The 16,935-nt window shown below is 49.9% G+C and overlaps 5 protein-coding genes across 5 annotated transcripts; 2 read left to right on the top strand and 3 right to left on the bottom strand.

The window, feature by feature from the left end:
* Window positions 1–85: 85 nt before the first annotated feature.
* DFJ58DRAFT_745859 (glycosyltransferase family 48 protein) lies at window positions 86–6,089 on the bottom strand. The gene is made up of 9 exons (XM_041387416.1): window positions 5,558–6,089; window positions 4,884–5,504; window positions 2,156–4,835; window positions 1,920–2,105; window positions 1,021–1,865; window positions 639–969; window positions 512–585; window positions 399–462; window positions 86–343 (listed from the first exon to the last, which is right to left on the bottom strand). Exons 1-9 carry the CDS (start codon window positions 5,969–5,971, stop codon window positions 288–290), a joined length of 5,271 nt encoding a protein of 1,756 aa, XP_041243744.1. The 5' UTR covers window positions 5,972–6,089; the 3' UTR covers window positions 86–287.
* Window positions 6,090–6,154: 65 nt separating this feature from the next.
* DFJ58DRAFT_789258 (uncharacterized protein) lies at window positions 6,155–8,731 on the top strand. The gene is made up of 2 exons (XM_041390192.1): window positions 6,155–7,129; window positions 7,185–8,731. The coding sequence occupies exons 1-2, from the start codon at window positions 6,388–6,390 to the stop codon at window positions 8,540–8,542; spliced, it is 2,100 nt and encodes a 699-aa protein (XP_041243743.1). The 5' UTR covers window positions 6,155–6,387; the 3' UTR covers window positions 8,543–8,731.
* A 76-nt stretch (window positions 8,732–8,807) lies between these two features.
* On the top strand, window positions 8,808–12,345 carry DFJ58DRAFT_789256 (Retinoic acid induced 16-like protein-domain-containing protein). Its single transcript, XM_041390191.1, has 5 exons — window positions 8,808–8,956; window positions 9,018–9,139; window positions 9,199–9,236; window positions 9,298–9,558; window positions 9,609–12,345. The coding sequence occupies exons 1-5, from the start codon at window positions 8,855–8,857 to the stop codon at window positions 12,311–12,313; spliced, it is 3,228 nt and encodes a 1,075-aa protein (XP_041243742.1). The 5' UTR covers window positions 8,808–8,854; the 3' UTR covers window positions 12,314–12,345.
* A 39-nt stretch (window positions 12,346–12,384) lies between these two features.
* DFJ58DRAFT_703501 (uncharacterized protein) lies at window positions 12,385–13,635 on the bottom strand (the record flags this gene model as incomplete). The annotated part of the gene is made up of 2 exons (XM_041383656.1): window positions 12,385–13,205; window positions 13,254–13,635. 2 exons carry the CDS (start codon window positions 13,633–13,635, stop codon window positions 12,520–12,522), a joined length of 1,068 nt encoding a protein of 355 aa, XP_041243741.1. The 3' UTR covers window positions 12,385–12,519.
* A 1,020-nt stretch (window positions 13,636–14,655) lies between these two features.
* DFJ58DRAFT_914171 (uncharacterized protein) lies at window positions 14,656–16,251 on the bottom strand (the record flags this gene model as incomplete). The annotated part of the gene is made up of 6 exons (XM_041395368.1): window positions 14,656–15,001; window positions 15,278–15,372; window positions 15,557–15,585; window positions 15,807–15,981; window positions 16,045–16,173; window positions 16,227–16,251. 6 exons carry the CDS (start codon window positions 16,249–16,251, stop codon window positions 14,780–14,782), a joined length of 675 nt encoding a protein of 224 aa, XP_041243740.1. The 3' UTR covers window positions 14,656–14,779.
* Between the last annotated feature and the right edge of the window lie 684 nt (window positions 16,252–16,935).

Genomic DNA, 16,935 nt, shown 5'->3' with positions numbered 1-16,935 from the left:
TCTTTCGGACACTGCAAAATCTCTCTTGTTGAATCTTCCACCTGGTCACAGCAGCAGCAAGTTGATGCCCCGACCGAACGTGAGTGAAGGCGAATGATAAGAACGTATATAGTTTTTGCTGTAGAGAATGTAGGTTCGCTAATTCGCAAGTACGCGAGAATGGTAGACTGTCCATGTAGATTAGCTTGATCTATCGTCTACTATGATACACCAAGCAAAAGTCGAAAGCTTATAAGGGGATATACAAGTCGCAAGCCAAGCCAGTCCATGCGTAAGTGTCCCAATAATTAGATATTCTGACAAAGAGTGCAGTGGAACGTGATTTCGTTTCGGAAGAGAGCAGCTGAAACCATCCATGTTAGGGACGGATTGTGGATGATGATGTGATGTGAACTTACGCAGAATAATGAGAGATGCCAGGCCCGACACCACGAGGATATAAAGCAGGGTATATTTAATGATCTGTTGAAGACTTAAGCCAACAGAGTGATGGGTGAATCATGGGACTTACAATCCATCGTCTTTGTCTCTTCTGCTTGGTCGAGTAAAGAGGTGCTCGAATCTGTTTGGATGGGCGGAGCCAGACTGCAACACGTTCAGACTGACAAAAAGGTAAAGAGCTCGACAGCATCACTTACACAGCATAGTTGAATGCAGCTTGTCGATGAATGGAATGAGAACGGGCGGCGTCAAAATCACCAGGAGAATGTGACCGAGCAAGAAATCTGAGCTCCACAAAGACATCTCGACGATCTTCACGATGAATTCACGAGCTGGCTGGGACATGGCGGTATTCCCGAGGCCACGACCATACCATTTACCAGACCACCACGCACGATTGGTTTCGTCGTGTTTGAACTCACGAGACAGGAAGACCGCAATGAGAATCTTCTGGATCGCACGCTGAATGGCAACGATAGTGATGACGCCGAGTACTGCATGAGATGAGTCCCAAAGTTCAAGGAACCACTACGACACATGTCAGTTCAGTGTCATTAAAGTGTAGATTGAATTACTTACGAAGAACTCGAAGAATGAGACAATTCCAAGCAGCGCTAAGAAGTGAGCGACGGCAGCCATGACCGAAGCAAACCTCGTCCACTTGTCGAACATGGGACCCAAGAACAGCGATATGAAAAACAGTGATATGAGAACAGCAGCATTCCAGACGATAGGACCAATCGCGATAACAGCTATCCGAATCAAGGGACTGGGGTTCTGCTGGCCATTGACGTTGGGGAACGACTTGACGAACATGTATGCGATGACGAAGATGGTCGCATGGCAGATCGGCCATACGACCTCCGAGAAGACAACAGCTCGCCATGGGGCACGAGGGAGGTCTCCAGACAGCTTTTCTGATGGAAAGCCAAGCTTTTTCTTCTTGTAACCGGTGATCATAGTCCTAGAAAGACGGCAGTATCCATACCAACTACTCGCTTTCGACCTCGAGTTACCTCGGGACATCCAACGCAGGAACTCGCGATAGTCGATGATGAAGTCGGTAAATGAGAACTGGTGAGGGTTGAAAATAAAGGGAGCAATGCACAATGAGAGCACAGAGAACCAGAAGTAGATGAGATAGGGTATCCAAATCGCCAGAGAAGCATAGAGAAGGATAAGCAGATTCCTCATGCCCATGTAGATGCCTGGTCCTGCAAAGCGGGAATACAAAATGCTAAAGGATATTCGAGTCGTCGCAAAACCGCGGCCAGTTGCGATATACCGAGCTCCACCGAATGTTAGATTGCTTAAGATAGCTTGAGAGTATATCTGTGTCGAGAAAACCTCAAAGATGGGAGACAACGATAAGAAGTGTTTTCCGAGACGTAGCAACGCTTTTCCGGTTCCACGCTCAACAAGTTCTGCAGCTCGCCAGTCAGTAAAGCCCAGCCCAGGGTAAAATGCTACTGAATTACCTTGCAAGAAAAGAGGCAGGAAAGCAATGAAGAACACCAAAAAAATGGAGACGATGCAGCGCTTGATCCAATCGAAAACGGGAATGAGGTTGTAGCACCCAGAACCCTGCTGACCACCAAGCACATTGCCCTGCGCATCAACTTGACAGATCGCGAGCTGTTTGTTCAGAGTTCCGATGAAGAGCACTACGATTGGTCAGGAACACACATCGAATGCGCAACACATCGAGACTCACGAGTGACCATGAACACCTGGATCGAGTAGATGACCAAGATATTGTTGATGTGGAAACCAGGATGTCCATAGTAGAAGGTCAAGAAGCGGTCGATGGGCAACTGCGTCCCGAGATAGTAGTACTCCCGACTGAGCATCTGCTCACCCATACCGGTACCGATCTTAGTCTGGAAGTTGAGAATCGTGCCGAACCCAAGATCACGGCCCTTTCCACACTGGTAGTACTCCGAGTGCTTGATACGACCACCGCGCCCAAAGGCGTTCATACCGGCGAAGATATCCTCGTTGAGATGTAAACCCTTCTGCGCCTTTGAAACTCCACCACGTGTTGTCATAAAAAGGGCATTGAGGAAATCAGGGTGTCCATAGTGCAGCTTGCCCCCAATCCACGCGAGTGCACGAGCCGTCATCGTACCGAATGTCTGTTCCTTCCCAGCAGCAATGTCACCCAACACCCCAATGTTCTCCGAGAAGATGTACTCGCGCGTGCCGACGATAGCAACGGGGGATTTCTTGAACTCCTTGTGGCCCCATTGCGCATACGGACTCTGGCTTGAGATGGAGTACTCCTCGAACTCGCCAAGGATGTTCCGAATCTTGAGACATTCTTCAAGGTAGTTGTCTTGGTTGGCATCAATGAGCTGAAGGTATTCGCCGCGATAGAAAATGATGGCATGGTTCTGGTTGTCTGACTTTCCATCACCAAGAATAGGATTTCCGGGCAGCTCAATGCGGAACTTGGGCTTCCGTTTGCCAGTAACGTCGTCAATCTCTGAGTGGCCATCGATCAACGTCGAAAACAACCGGCCTTCGCTGCCTTTTGGCCCAGGCTCTTCATCAAGATACGCAATCTGCAGATCTGGATATGCGCGCAGCAAAAACTCGGCGTTCTCCTGCTCCTCCTTGTTGAACTTCGAGAACCGCTGCATGGAGATCGCGAACTTGAACTTGCGCCGTGCCATCCTCTCAAGCTCCCGCTCGAGCTTCTCCGTGTTGCCCCCAACCGCGGACACGATGGCGGGATTCTCAACGCGGTAGAGAAGCTTGATGGCCTTGGAATAGTTCATCATGCCAGAGACAGTACGGTACAGCGTCTGCGCGCGCAGCGAGGCCCAGATACGTGTGCGGAGGGTATATTCTGGACTCGATGTCTTGAAGCCGATGCAGTAGAAAGGCAAGTCATCCGCTTTGTTGCTCGCCTTCTCGTTGATCGAACCCGTTCCATCCTCGCTCTCTCCGGCAAGAATCTTAGTGTCCTTCACGAAGTTGTCCCATTCCACAGAGTGGAGCTGCTTCAGGTACTCCAGCAACGTCACACGGGTACTCTGGTCTTCTTCGCGGATGATTTCGCGCAAGCTGAGTAGAATCTTCTCAGAATAGTGCGGAACGAGGACTGTGAATGTGGGCATGGCTTCCACGGGGAGAGGCTCAGGCAGTGCGGTAGTGAGGGAGCTAGCGAAGAACGAAATCCTGCGCTCAGCCTCACCGTCTGCGGGGAAGAACGTGCCTTTATAGTTCCCACCGTTCTGGTTCAGGAAGAACGGAGGTGGGTTGAGCGTTCGGCGACCATCAGCAGTCTCAGCCTGGTGATACAGCAACCGCTGGACATGGTCGATCCCAAGGAGATGCTCGCGATACATGGAGATGATGATGGCGTTCCAGATCTGCGAGACAAGGACTTTGGGTTTGTATTTGACCTCCATCTCAGCAGTGGCGAGGAGTTTGGCGTAGATGCGCTTGGGAAGGCGGGTATATACATCTTTCCAAGGCGTCCAGATCGACAGGCCAAGCGAGAAAGAGCGACCAACGGAGAAAACGGTGACCCAGATGATGTACCACAAGTACGTGTCAAGGAAGAACAGGATCAAGTCCATGACATACATGATAGTCAATGTGAAGGGGACCTGGTTCGAGCAGAGGGCGGTGCCGAAGAGCTTATCATTGCATCCCTGCACAGTAGTCCGCGCCATGACTGCGATTGGCGAGCTGAAGGAACTGGTGAGGAAAAAGTATGATTCTGTGAATTTGCATCCGAAGATTAGAAGCCAGAGCATGATGCTTGCAGTACGTGCAGTACGCGTGAGTTCCGGGTAAGACGCGGTAAATGTCTGTGATGCCATGTACTTGCGTGACTTGCCAGCAACACGGTCACCAAACATGCGTCCGGAAGGGAACAATCCGAAAGAAACGGTCGCAACGACAGAGATGAAGAACTGCACAATGCCAACGATCACAGGGATCTGGGAGGTGGTGGGGGTTGGACGGCTCTCTACATATGCAATGTATACCGTCGGACCGCCCGTGAGCGCCAGAATGACAAGGAGGAATATGAATCGGGTGGTGAGATGGGAGGCATTATTCCATGTTGTGGGGATATACATGAACTCGGCGAACGTGGCGAAGAGCATGATTAACGTGGCAACTGCGCCTCCGAGGGCGGTTGCGGACCAAGTCATTGCGGGTGAGGGGTATTGCGAATTTGGAGGCGCGTACACCTTGGGGGAGTTGAATGCGGTGTAGAACCAGTATATTGCAATGTGGAGAATCCAGATGCGGTTGAAGTTGACAAGTAGATGCGCGGTGGAACGCTTCTCCTTGTAGGTCTTGAAGAAGACTTTGTTCCAGTCTACGCGCCCCAGGTTCGTGTAACGCTTGGAGGGTGCGATGTCCACAAGGCGAGACTGGAGGGCATGTTAACCTAACGCATGTTGTGGGGAGAAATCACCTACATGGTTCTCAAGGACAATCCGTGCCAGACCCTCAGGATACCAGAAAAGCTGGTTAATGTCGTCATATCCAATAATCTCGTCATGATCCCTCTCCCTCCTCACGAACTTGCCCTCTGAAACTTCATAACCCTGGTCACGCATGAACGTGTATAGTGGTTTGATGATTGTGTGCAAGTATAGACCCTCTCGTACAGGCTCCACGCTATTTTGGCACTCGGGACTACGGTAGTAGTCATCTGCGCACTTGAAGATGAAGCACAGGCACTCGGGAACAAAGCGGACATTGCCCGCCTCGCCCCAACAAAGGAGGTAAAGCGCTATCTGGCGGAGCCTGTCGTACTGACTCATGCTATTCATCGCGTTACGCCAGCGATTGAGTGCACTGTCCAAGTGTTTCGAGCTTGGTGTTTTGACTGAGCCGCCTCGAACACTTTTGAGGCGCTGTAAGCCGGGATTCTGGGTTTGTCCGACGGCGTCATCGAGGTTGAGCTGTGCGGCAAAGTACCACTTGCGATAATTTGCATGTTGGCCACCAATATAATCGGCATGAAGGGTTAACAGGGCCTGATTTGGACTCATACGCGAAGCGCGGGAGTCGAGGGACTGCATTAAAAAATCAAACTGCAAAAATAGATTAGTGCCTGTGTATGTCAGGGCTGTATGGTATGACGAACCATGTTTCGCATGGAATCACGTTGGAACCCAAATTTTTGGGTGAGGTCTAGAAAAATGTCCTCTATCTCTTCCATGGAAATTGGTATCTGACGGTCAGGAGACCAGGCTGGGTATGGGTAGGCGGCCGAGTCGGCGAAGGGGGAGCCATATGGCTGGCTTGCCTGCGAGTTAATTGACGGGGCGTAAGAGCGACTGCCATGTCCAGCATCGGAAGGAGAGTCGCGACCTGTGAAGGGGTTAGAATCATAATATTGTTGATTAGCTGCAAGACGAGTGGTGCTAGCATAAGGAGTGCCAATCTCTGATTCATTATCATAGTCTTGTCGAATAGGCTGTGGTTGGTAGAAATTTTGGCCGTAAGGGTTTGGGAAAGGATTGGTAGGCTGTTGGGGGCCATGGGCTGGTTGAGCCATGTTGGTAGTCTCGACGGACGATTAGCGATCGAAGTAAAGAACGACTATGGAAAACAATAACGAAAGATAGGAAAGTCAGCGCCCAGCGGTGTCAAATGAAGGGAGTGAAACAATGCCATGCACATATAGAACAATCACTCGTGAGAAATCAGACTTGGTTACCAGTAAGTTCTAAAAAAATAGCACTTGTTGGTCGACGACCATCACGTTGAGCAACCACAATTTTTCTGATGGCACTTCCACGATTATTTCTACCCAGGTTTCCGCAGTGGATCATCATCCTCCACACGTCGCTGGCCGCGTCGTTGATCCGATCGCGTCTATGATTGTCCAACCAAACAAATCAAAACGTCCACAGTCCACACGTGATCTCATAAAACGCGTCGCGCTCCAAACTTGTTAACTTAACTTGACACATGTCCCAACCAATCATCCTATGGGATGCTAAACGGCGCGCAACACATATTTTTGACGATGCAGGCATTTCAATCACGAAAACTGTACTGCCTCCTCCAGGCCCCCCAGCCCCTTATGACCGTGACATGGACCCCCCAAAGAATTTGAAGACTATCCCACCCCTCGCGTACTTCTGTATTCGCGCTCTCATCCCTCATGCAGACCAACTGCACCAACTTCAGCATACCGTACCTTACAGTAGGGAAGTTGTCAGTGCTTTGGTCCCACCAAAACCAGCCCCTCTTTCTGTCAAGAACAAGGATTCGCAACCGTTTTTCGTTTCGATCGTTAACCCTAGACTATTGGCAACACTTGGCCAGGTTATGCACCCGCTTCCTAAAGAGTTCAGGGACTACGACATATCCCTTAGCGATGTCCATCTACCATTGCTTCAACAAGTGCCCAGTCGGGAGAACTTCTGCTTCGTAACTCTCTTGGCCTTACCATATTGCAAGGAGGTGTGCGACGACACCATTGGTGTGATCCGCCGCTTGAACACCCTCGCTGCGTTGGATATAAGAGGGACAACCGTAGGATCCTACGGCCTCACTGTGCTTGCTCGTGGTTTGTCATGGAGCGACGACGAACTGCAATTCAGGACTGGTTGCTGGGGACTCAGAATTCTGAGCTTGCATAGCTGCACCAACATAGGCAACGAAGCTATTCCCATATTATCCAAGTTTCCCCTGCTATCATCCATAGGTAAATTCCTTATTTCTTCATTCCGCACCAAAACTTATCCGTGTCGCATCACCAGACCTGCGCTTCACTGGCTGCACGCGACACGCTGTCTCCAAACATCTTGCTCATGCTGGTTTCAGACCCTCTTCAAATCGTTTATTGTTTTATCCTGTTCCACTCGAGGCGTCGCTCAAGCAGCTTGAGAACCTTTGCCCAACTTCAATGTACTCGTGCAGACTCACCTCCGCATTCAAGTTGCACATTGACAAGCTTAACCATTGCTCAATCTGGTCCGAGCACAAAACCAAACCGTACATCCTCCGGAACATGATGGAGGGACCAATAAGCCTAATAGATGCGGATTTTGATGAAGAAAACAACGGGCCAGCTGAACCTGCCTCTCAGAATGTGCAGGCAAGCACGACGTCCACTTTTTACGCATCCCGCCTGCCTTGCAGAGAAAACCGCATCCGGGCAGCGGTCGAGGACAAGAAAGAGCAGCTTCACCCTTTGGCTTTAGCACGCCCTCCGCCCCAATGGAGTCTACTAGACACACTTCGACCACCAGTACGACATCAACCATCGTATGGTCCACAGGAAGAGCCACTGCCACCGAAACTCGAATCCATGGACCGTGCGCGTCTCACCAAGCGTACCTTGTCAAGTGTGGAGGATATGGTTGCGACCCTGGCCGGCAAGAATAAGAAGCGGAAAGTGGAAAGTGAATTCGCCAGCGCGAGCTCCTTTACGGTTTCCGTTTCGAAGTCGAAAAACCCTTTCGTCAAATCTGGGGGCTCGACTTCCAAATCGAACGGGTCAAGCGGCATGGTGCGATCCGTGTTCGCTGAGCAGAGAGATGCTGCCATTGCATCAGCAGCTGTTAAACGAGGCTGGAGTAAAGCTGAACCGTGGCCTAAGTTTTGCGATGGAGGGCCCTTGAAGCCCTTGAAAACCTCCACGCCTTCAAGCTCATCTGGCCACACCGCTTCAAAGCCGTTGTCCGAATCCTCGTCCGCGAGTGGCAGCTCACGTCTTCCTGGCACTTCGAACCCTCAGGCTGACCAGAAGAATTCGAAGCCTCCCGCCAAGACTAAGATACTCAGGCCTATCACATCCTACCCTGTGCCTCCGTGTCCACCCGAGCACTTCCTGCTGGTGCCACAGATGTATCCGAAGAATTGGGAGAAGAACAAGGGGGGTGCTGCCCACGCTGTATTTGAGCCTTTTCCCGATTCGACGGCGCCGATGGATGGGAGCGATGATATCGTTGAAGTCGAAGGCATCGGTCCCATTCACGATGACGATCCCAAGAGCAATGAGAGGCCTCCGAGGAAAGCTGGGAGAGATCGTGGCGGTGCTAGCAGTGTGGCGAAGAAAGGAAAGCAGAAGGCGACTGGATTTGATTGGAATAAGTGGAGACGGGAAACTATGTGATTGACTTGTATCATTATCTTTTCTTTGTGTACTCAGTATTCTTTATCAATCCTTTATGATACCTATTCACGGAATCTTGTTTCATGTACTGTCCCTTTACTGACAACCACTTATTTAGCTCAGTCCCATTTGTACTTATATACCACATGCTCGCTGATGCTCACTAGTCAAGTACTTATTCCAAATTGCAAACTTAAAGTTGACTTGTAATTTAAGCTTAAAGCACCTGGACGCGCACATCACGTGAGAGGCGTTCCTCCAGTTTGGCAGATTACTTTCTGAGTCCAAGTCACGGGCTAATGTCCAGGCACGATGGACTACTTCTCCAAGTTCCTCCGCGCAACGCCCCAAGCCTTGCCAAAGCCCATTCAAGACCATGCAGCTGAATTCAGCAGATCCTGGAATGTCATCAAGGTACTAGTACTTCCTCAATTTTCCATAGATCCCAATTAGTAAACACTCAGCATGCTCGTAGACAATACTCGAGCACCCAGATGAGCGGCAGCTCACCAAGGGCATCAAGTCCACCGGTGCTCCAGCTCACTTGCAATCCATGGTCGACGCCCTAGTGAGGGAATCGTCCCATATCGAAGAAGGGTATGTGCTCTGCAACCATGAAGGTCTCGTCGATAGCGTTGATTATCACTCCCGGTCAGCGTGACTGGTGCTTGCTTAGAATTTCTGCTCAAGAATGGTTTGTACCCCAACAACTACAATCTACCCCACGCGCCTGTAGCTAATAGTTATTCCTATAGATGTCTTGGGCACACTCGTGCGCCTCGCAGAACCCGACCGACCCTCTGGAATCCAGGCCGAGGTGCTCCGTGCAGTGCAGAACATGGTTATCCTCATGGACGAGCAATTCCTCGTGCACTCCGCTGTACACCGCGCTGTCTTGCGCCTCCTGCGTAACTGTGTCGGAGACGACATCCAAGAGCAGCTAGACGGCCGGAACAGGGTTATGGGAGCTGCCAAAAATGCCGTGCGGAGCCAGCCGTCTGATTATGAGCTTGATCGTGAGTCTTTATCTCGTGTTTGACGATCTGTGGAGGCTGATGGGCGATAGTGTTGAACTTACTGTGTATTTTGTGCAGCCGTATACGAACATACCGCGAATTGTTGATGATTTTCTTCCATGATAAGCACTGGTACCACTCGGAGCCGCTTTTTTCTGTTGAAGAAGAGGACGAGGACGAAGATGAGGACGAAGATGAGGAAGAGGGCAAGAGCGATGATGGGAAGACAGGGGAGCGCGCATCACCGACACCTTCGCAGGCCACAATAACGTCTGCTCCTGCATCTCAGGCTGCCCATTCTCGCAAGACAGAATACGAGTTCCTCCTTTTCAACTATCTACTCCGATTCGTTCACCGTGAAGGGCAAATCGGCGACTTTGCACGCGCGGGCTTGCTCTTCCTCATGGACGTTGCAATGTCCCCTGGGGAACCAATACATAGATTAGCAGGGGATGAAAAGGAATCAGCTCCAGCCTCTGGATTAGAGACAGCAGCTGGGGACCCGATTGCAGATGCAGCGCTTGCCTTGGCGGAGTATATCGTCGATGGTGATTTTTCAGACGTTCTTGGGGCGGGTCTGGGCGCAGTATACTCTTTGCTTCCATCGAAATTGGAGATAAAGTCACCAACTCGGGCTGATCCCTTGCACGGCAGTGGGATGGTGCTAGGCTGCACAGGATCAGACGCTGAGGATGAGACGGAGCATACTGAATTAGTGGCGGAGAATAACCGTGCCTCAGGTGTCGAGGACTCTTCTAACCCAGACTTCAAATCTCGCCTCGACCACTTCCTTAAGTTACTGGAATTTTTGCAGGATATTTTCCGCAGAAACACTGTTCATGATTCCCCCGAGTCCAGCCTCGATGCGTCTGCGTTGGTAGGCACTTCCATTGTGCACTCTATACTGGATGCCGTGCGTCGTAGCTTCCTTGAGAACATACTCTACCCATCCATCCTTGAGTGTTCTGATCTCGACGGCAGCGCTGTTGCTGTGATGTCTTATATCGATATCGTGATTCGTACGCTCGAGCCAGGTCCGCTTTCCGACCTCTTCGTCGAATTCCTCATGAGTGAGGATAACGATAACACCCCCCGCTCACGACCACACCCTCGCATGCTCAATCTCAGCAGTGCTCCACCTCGCGCTGCTAACCGCCCAACAAAGCTCCGCCGGCGCAAAAGTAGCGCGATGGCCCTGCTTGAGATGGAGGCTCCTGAATCGCAGAAACAGTCGGAATACTTCACCTCAATGGGGCGATTCACACTGAAAGACTTGCTACTCACGAATCTGCGCTCGAAGAATCGGGCGACGGTCGCATCTGCTCTGCAGTTGTTCCAGTCGATGCTGAACCAGCGATGTCATGTTTCAACCAGCGGTCTGTTCCTCGTCTTCCACGATGCGAATGCGACAAGCTATCCTGAGCCTGCGATGATCTTCCCGGATGTCACACAGACAGTTGAAGAAGATAGTGATGATGACGAATTCGTTTATCCCGGTGCAGAGGAGATCAAACCCTCTGCAAGCCGACAAATGCCGCCCTTGCCCACATTCGTCCAGCCGGATATCACATTCTCAACCCACGAACGTGAGATGGGACTCTACCTCACACTGGTCTCCCGTGTCGACCCATCACACAATGATGATGCTTTCAGCACTGGCTATGATCACTATCTCCGTGACGCCATGTCGTCCATCCAGAACCATAGCTGTTTCCATATCCATGATGACGAAGACATGGACGCACGTTCAAAGTGCAAGCATCGGCTCAATGTCAATGACCCTATTCTCTCGCTCATCCTCGAGGCTATGCGTACATTCTTCTCAAACTCGCCAAAGATGAACATCTCGCTCACGGGCGTGCTTGCAGAGCTAGCTATCTGCCCTAACCGCTCCATCGCGGGGTGGCTTACATGTGCAGTGTCAGAGGCTCTCGCCTCATTCTCGGATCCCTATCTTGATGCAGATGATGGCCGAGATGATAGATCCATAGACTCCGTGATCGACGAGAAGTTTGCTACAGAAACCAATATACTTCCTGCCATGAGGCTCGATGAACACACCCGCCCCGTCGTACACACTATCTTCCATGGCCTCGTCGGCCAGCTGGAACGTTACCGGCAATCAGTCGAAAATTTCGACCAATATCTCCTCGAAAGGCGTCAGGGTCTTTTATTTTCTGAAAATCTAACAGATGCACTCACCCTCTCGCTTGAACCGGTTCAAGACGTATTGTCGCCTAACTTACCACCGTCGGGTTCTTGGGATGTCGTTCAGGCTCCTGACACGCCTCCTCAACGCCCAAAGCCGAAGCCGAAGACCTCAGCTTTCGTATCTTTCCTGACCCCAAGAAAAAGTAAGGCTGCTCCACCCAAGGCACCTTCTGAACCCACAACGCCTCCGAGGTCGGGCGGCAAAAACGTCGCTGCAAGTCCATTTGCTCCTCATTATCAGCGTACCCGGGATATTGTCGTTGAACCCTTCGTGGCTCCCGTTCCCCAGTCGGGTCCTTGGACATCAGCCCAGCCGTCGAAGTGGAATACGGATGAAGATGATGTCTTCAGTGCTAGTAGCCAGTGGGGTGGGCATGCGGCTTCTCGATCAGAGGAAGAGGACTTGAATGGAGGGAGGGCAACGCAAGTTACGTTGTCGCAACTGCTGGACAATGTTGTTGTTTTGGAGGAGTGCATTAAGGAGCTGGTGGCCATTATTCACGCCCGTCGTAGTTTAGGAATTGATCTAGTAAGATACGTTTGAGAGTCTCACCTATAATCTCATTATCATCTGTGGAGGTTGGAATTTGAAAGATCATCGCCGTGCTAACTGATCAGGTAAATCGTAAGCCACTGTACGTGCCACATACAACACAAACAAGGGTCAGGTTTCAACGATAATAATTTAGAAGACATGCATCAATATAAATACAATACAAAGTAAGACGAGGGACATCCACAGAACAGGAGTTATTTGGCTTTCTTCGCTCTCCCGCTCCGTCTCCCCTTCGCTGGGGATGATCCTTCACCTGCTGGCTTGCGCTTATCCGAAAACATCCTCTGCTGTATCTTGGCGAATTCCTCATCATCAATGTCAGGAGGATCCTGGACATGAGGTTTCTTCCTTGGTGATTCTGCTTCAGCCTCAGACTCGTCCGCGCCCTTCTTCCGTTTCTTTCCCCTTCCTCCCTTCGTTCTGGACGACTCCTCCATATTTGAGTACTTGGCAGCCAGGTCGTCCAGAAAACCATTGCGGCCCTTCTGTCTCTTCAGGATGAGAGCTTGCAGTGCTGAAGTGTCTCCCTCGTCCTCGTCATCTGCTGATTTCTTCGCTTTCCCTTTGCCTTTTCTCGCTCCTGTCTTTCCGCTTCCATAGAACTCATCCCATACGCCAAGTTCCTTCGCAAGTTCTTCAGCCTCCTTTGCCTCTTTGTCGCTCTGCTTCTTCCTCACTAACTTGGCTTTCTCGTCTTTGGAGCTTGACGTCCATTGCGGAAGATTCGGCAGATCGCCAGCTTGGACAAGATTCGACAGTGTGACTACGAATCTTGGCTCATCATCAATAGTAGAGTGAGGAATGTGCTTCATGATTTCGTCGAATGATCCTTCGGTTTCAAGGTATGCGGTCTTGAGGTCTTCAATCTCCTCAGAAGATCCTATAAGCAGAGTTACTTGACGATCTACCAGATATTATTTAGACACACCTTGATATTCCTTCTTCATTTCGTCCAGTCTCCCGCGTGTGACGCGGTCAAATAGGTCCTCAAAATAAGCTTCCCAACCGCCGTCCTCATCCGCCTCACCGAGTAACCCTTCGTCAGTCTTTCCGGTTTTGTCATACTTCTTCCTCCGCTTTTCGTCGCTTAGTACAGTATATGCAAAACCAATCCTCTGGAATTGCGTAGATGTCTTTGCCCGTTCCTCCTCGGTGGCGTTAATGAGTTTGTCAGGATGACACAGCAAAGCAAGTTTCCTGTAGGACTTCCGGATATCTTCCGCAGAGGTATCTGATTTAAGCGACAAGACGGCGTAGAGGTCTACGTCTTCTTCGTCGAAGAACTGGGATATGGGGTCGTTGTCATCCATGGTGGTAAGAAACGCGTTGACTGTCACATGACGCGCTGAAATGAGATGAATCACGTGCTACCGTAACAGTCACGTTCCAATCCATTCGCCCCCAAACTGTTTCAACTTTCTAGGAGCTCTTCTTGATATGTATTCTGCCGACGTGCGATATACTCCCAATTTTTTTGCTGTACCTCCATCATCTTTTTGACTACAAAGCAGGATTCCTAGCATGGTAGGTGGACTTCGTCATACGGCCCAGCTACAGTACTTGCTTCGTACGTTTTTTCTATATCATTCCCGGCTATTATAGCTTTCAAGGATCATGGTAACCGACTTCTGAGGTATCTATCGCAGCGTAATCGTGACATACACCTACAAAATGGACTGCTCCGTTCACTTTTCAGAGCACGCTTCATGGCCTGTGTCACCGTGATGATCCTTTCCAGAGTGACTTTTCGCTAGTTATAAGGACAAGCTATTGATTGGACTTTCTCGTAGAGAGTGCTCTGGATGGTACATTCGTATTCAAGCAAAATATAACACGCAACTCTGGAACTTGCGCTTCCTCCGACTGTCTTTCTGGACAGACCAAAAAGTACGTAGTGCTTCAGACCACATATGTCGTCAATTCATATACGTGCCGCTTTGGTTGCCGACTCAATGCTCACGGACCAATATGCATTTCTTAATTCCTCTCTAAGGCGCGAAGGTGAGCCAGGAGTTGACGTACTGCGTGATGCAGGTTTCATACACAGGCGGGAGGACTGAGTATATCACATCTTTTGTTGCGGCTAGTGATGGACGTGAATCATTGCGAGGCATAGACAATATTAATAGCGGTATCAACCCAGTGTCAGGGAAATGTGACTCCGACAATGATGATGGGGCTTTCAGAAGCATCTCCTCGTTATCATATTCGGCATGTGACAGCGAAGAGGGAGATTTGGAAACACTCGACTTGAATCTCCTGCCTTTTCGTTATGATGCTCCTGAGGATGTTCTCGAGGGCAAAACGATCGCAGATGTCAGGATGCAAGAGAAAACATAAGAAGGGACTCCACTTTTGACTTGTTTGTAGCTAGCAGATGAGGCTTTACGCCGCGAAATAACAGGTAGAATATCTCGAGTACAAGAGTATTTGATGTGTTGAAAAGGAGCAAGTCTAGTGTACTTTCACAAGTCTAGCCTGCAAACTCGAGTACTCCCCCTGGTCCGTGCTCAGGTACGTATTTGCAGGGAAGTCCTTGATCAAGTTCCAAATGAGATGCAGAACCAGATGCACTATCTGTTCGCCGCGCTCCTTTCTCTCCTTTGCGTGCTTTGAGATTGGCGGGAGAACAATCCCGAAGAGGTCTTGCATAATGCCTGGCGTCAGAAGCGCAGCCTATCGAGATGGTTGAACACCAGCTGGGTATAATCCGTCCCTTTATCAAGCCCCTCATCAGCTCCTCCGCCATATCAATTGGCCAGGTCATGGCAGTCATTGAATCTGCACATGCGATGGCCCGCTCGTCTTCCACGAGTCCCTCAGTGTCCCAAACAATATCAGTACAAGGTCATTTAGGAGGACCCGAATCTCCTAAAATATGCACGCCACCGTACGCTCGTTATCTTTGCTGTCCTTCCAGAGCTTCTTCGGATCTCGGAGACAACCGCTGACCTCATCACCCATGCGGTAGGCGCCACCCTCGTAACCACCAAGTGCATCGACAACGTGTTGGACGACAGGCTCGAGAATAGCTCTTCTGTCGAGTTCTTCCAGGCCAGACTCATGGGATGAGTGGATAGAAATAATGTCGTCATCCACGGGCGAGTGGTGTTGTGAGCAGAACGAGTCACAGTACTACTTGCTCGACGCGAATGAACAGCTAAGACTACACGGTTTGTCACACCACATGATGAAAGTCACCATTATTTGTGACTCCGACAACCGACTAACCTAATGAGGGAATACCATAAAAGGGAAAGCTAGTAGATACAGTGCCATAGTACATGAGTAAAAACTTGAAAAAGAATGTCATGCCAAATGTGCGACGAGCTTGTTACAATGCGTCGAATGAAAGAAATAGCCATATATGATCCTCCGGCCAGTTTATAAAGTCCATCAAATCTGATTCATGGTCCTACTTGGACCCGACTGTCGTTGGAGCAGCAGCAGAGCCTGAGCGGCGGCGACGGTATCCGCTGACCTGGGATCGACATGCCAGACACGATCCACGACGAGACTTCTCAATGGGTCTGACCTAACCCCCACAATTTCCGAGTTGCTGTGAGAGCCAGAGTGATCTCCCTCGGTCGCAGGCTTGTCTTGGGCATCGGTTGAAGTGGACTCCACTATTGCCGTATCATTGACAGCGGCCGGGCCTGCAAAGAAATTACGGACGTCGTTGTAGAAGCTTGCAATCTAGAATGAAAAATGACGCTCACTTTTAGCGGGGCCGTCGAAACTGTGGTAGACAAAGCCGTCGAGCTTAAGAGTGGCCTGGGCGCGGCGTCGTTTAGGACAACGACCTCTCGATGGGTCAAAAAAATAGAACTTGAGAGGTTGACTCTTGCCTACAACTAGAACGTCAATCGTAGTATTACTAACGAAAAAGAAATAAACGTACCCATCGCTGTGCGAACGCAAGGCATACTGACAGGATGAGAGGAGTTTACACCATTTGCCTTATTTATATGTTGAATTACGACCTTATTCGAGACATTCTCGCGTGAGAAGTAGCCTTCCAAGGCACTGCCCAACTAATGTATAACGCTATTAAATTCCACAAAGTCGTGACACGGTGTTATTGCAACACGCATGGTATGGTAGCGCACCTCCTCAACGTGGTTTACTGTTTTCTTTTTACCTCAAAATTAAGATGTTATTCTGAGGTTATCTCTTCCTTTTCGCTCTTAAACTTGGGACATCTTTAAATTCGTGAACCTCCACCCATTCATTTTTTTCTTAGATCCATCTAAGTGGGAACGTCTCAAGCACATAATAGTACCAGGTTGGTATCATCACACATTGATCTTTCCTCGACAATACTACACATTTCCATGTGGAAGTGGGTGGCAGATTTACGTAGATTGTTGTGATACTCGATAATATATTACTTCAAATACTATTCTCATCTGTTCACCAGTCCACTGATAATGATTGATTCGGACTCGGCACAGGCTTCATGACTAAACGCATGTAACCGTAACCGAGTGCGGCATGGTAGCGTCAGTTAAGTCCGTGAGCAAGTCGTGAGGGCGCTCGTCTACAAGTCACAAGTTCTGAGGGAAGCCTCATAGCAGTGCAGGTTATCCATCCTCGAAGAACGAGGAAAG

This window comes from Suillus subalutaceus (genome assembly GCF_016647625.1).
Source record: "Suillus subalutaceus strain FC151 chromosome Unknown DFJ58scaffold_55, whole genome shotgun sequence".
NCBI lineage: Eukaryota > Fungi > Basidiomycota > Agaricomycetes > Boletales > Suillaceae > Suillus > Suillus subalutaceus.
Note: the sequence above shows the minus strand (reverse complement) of the source record. Positions and strands in the feature narration are given on the sequence as shown.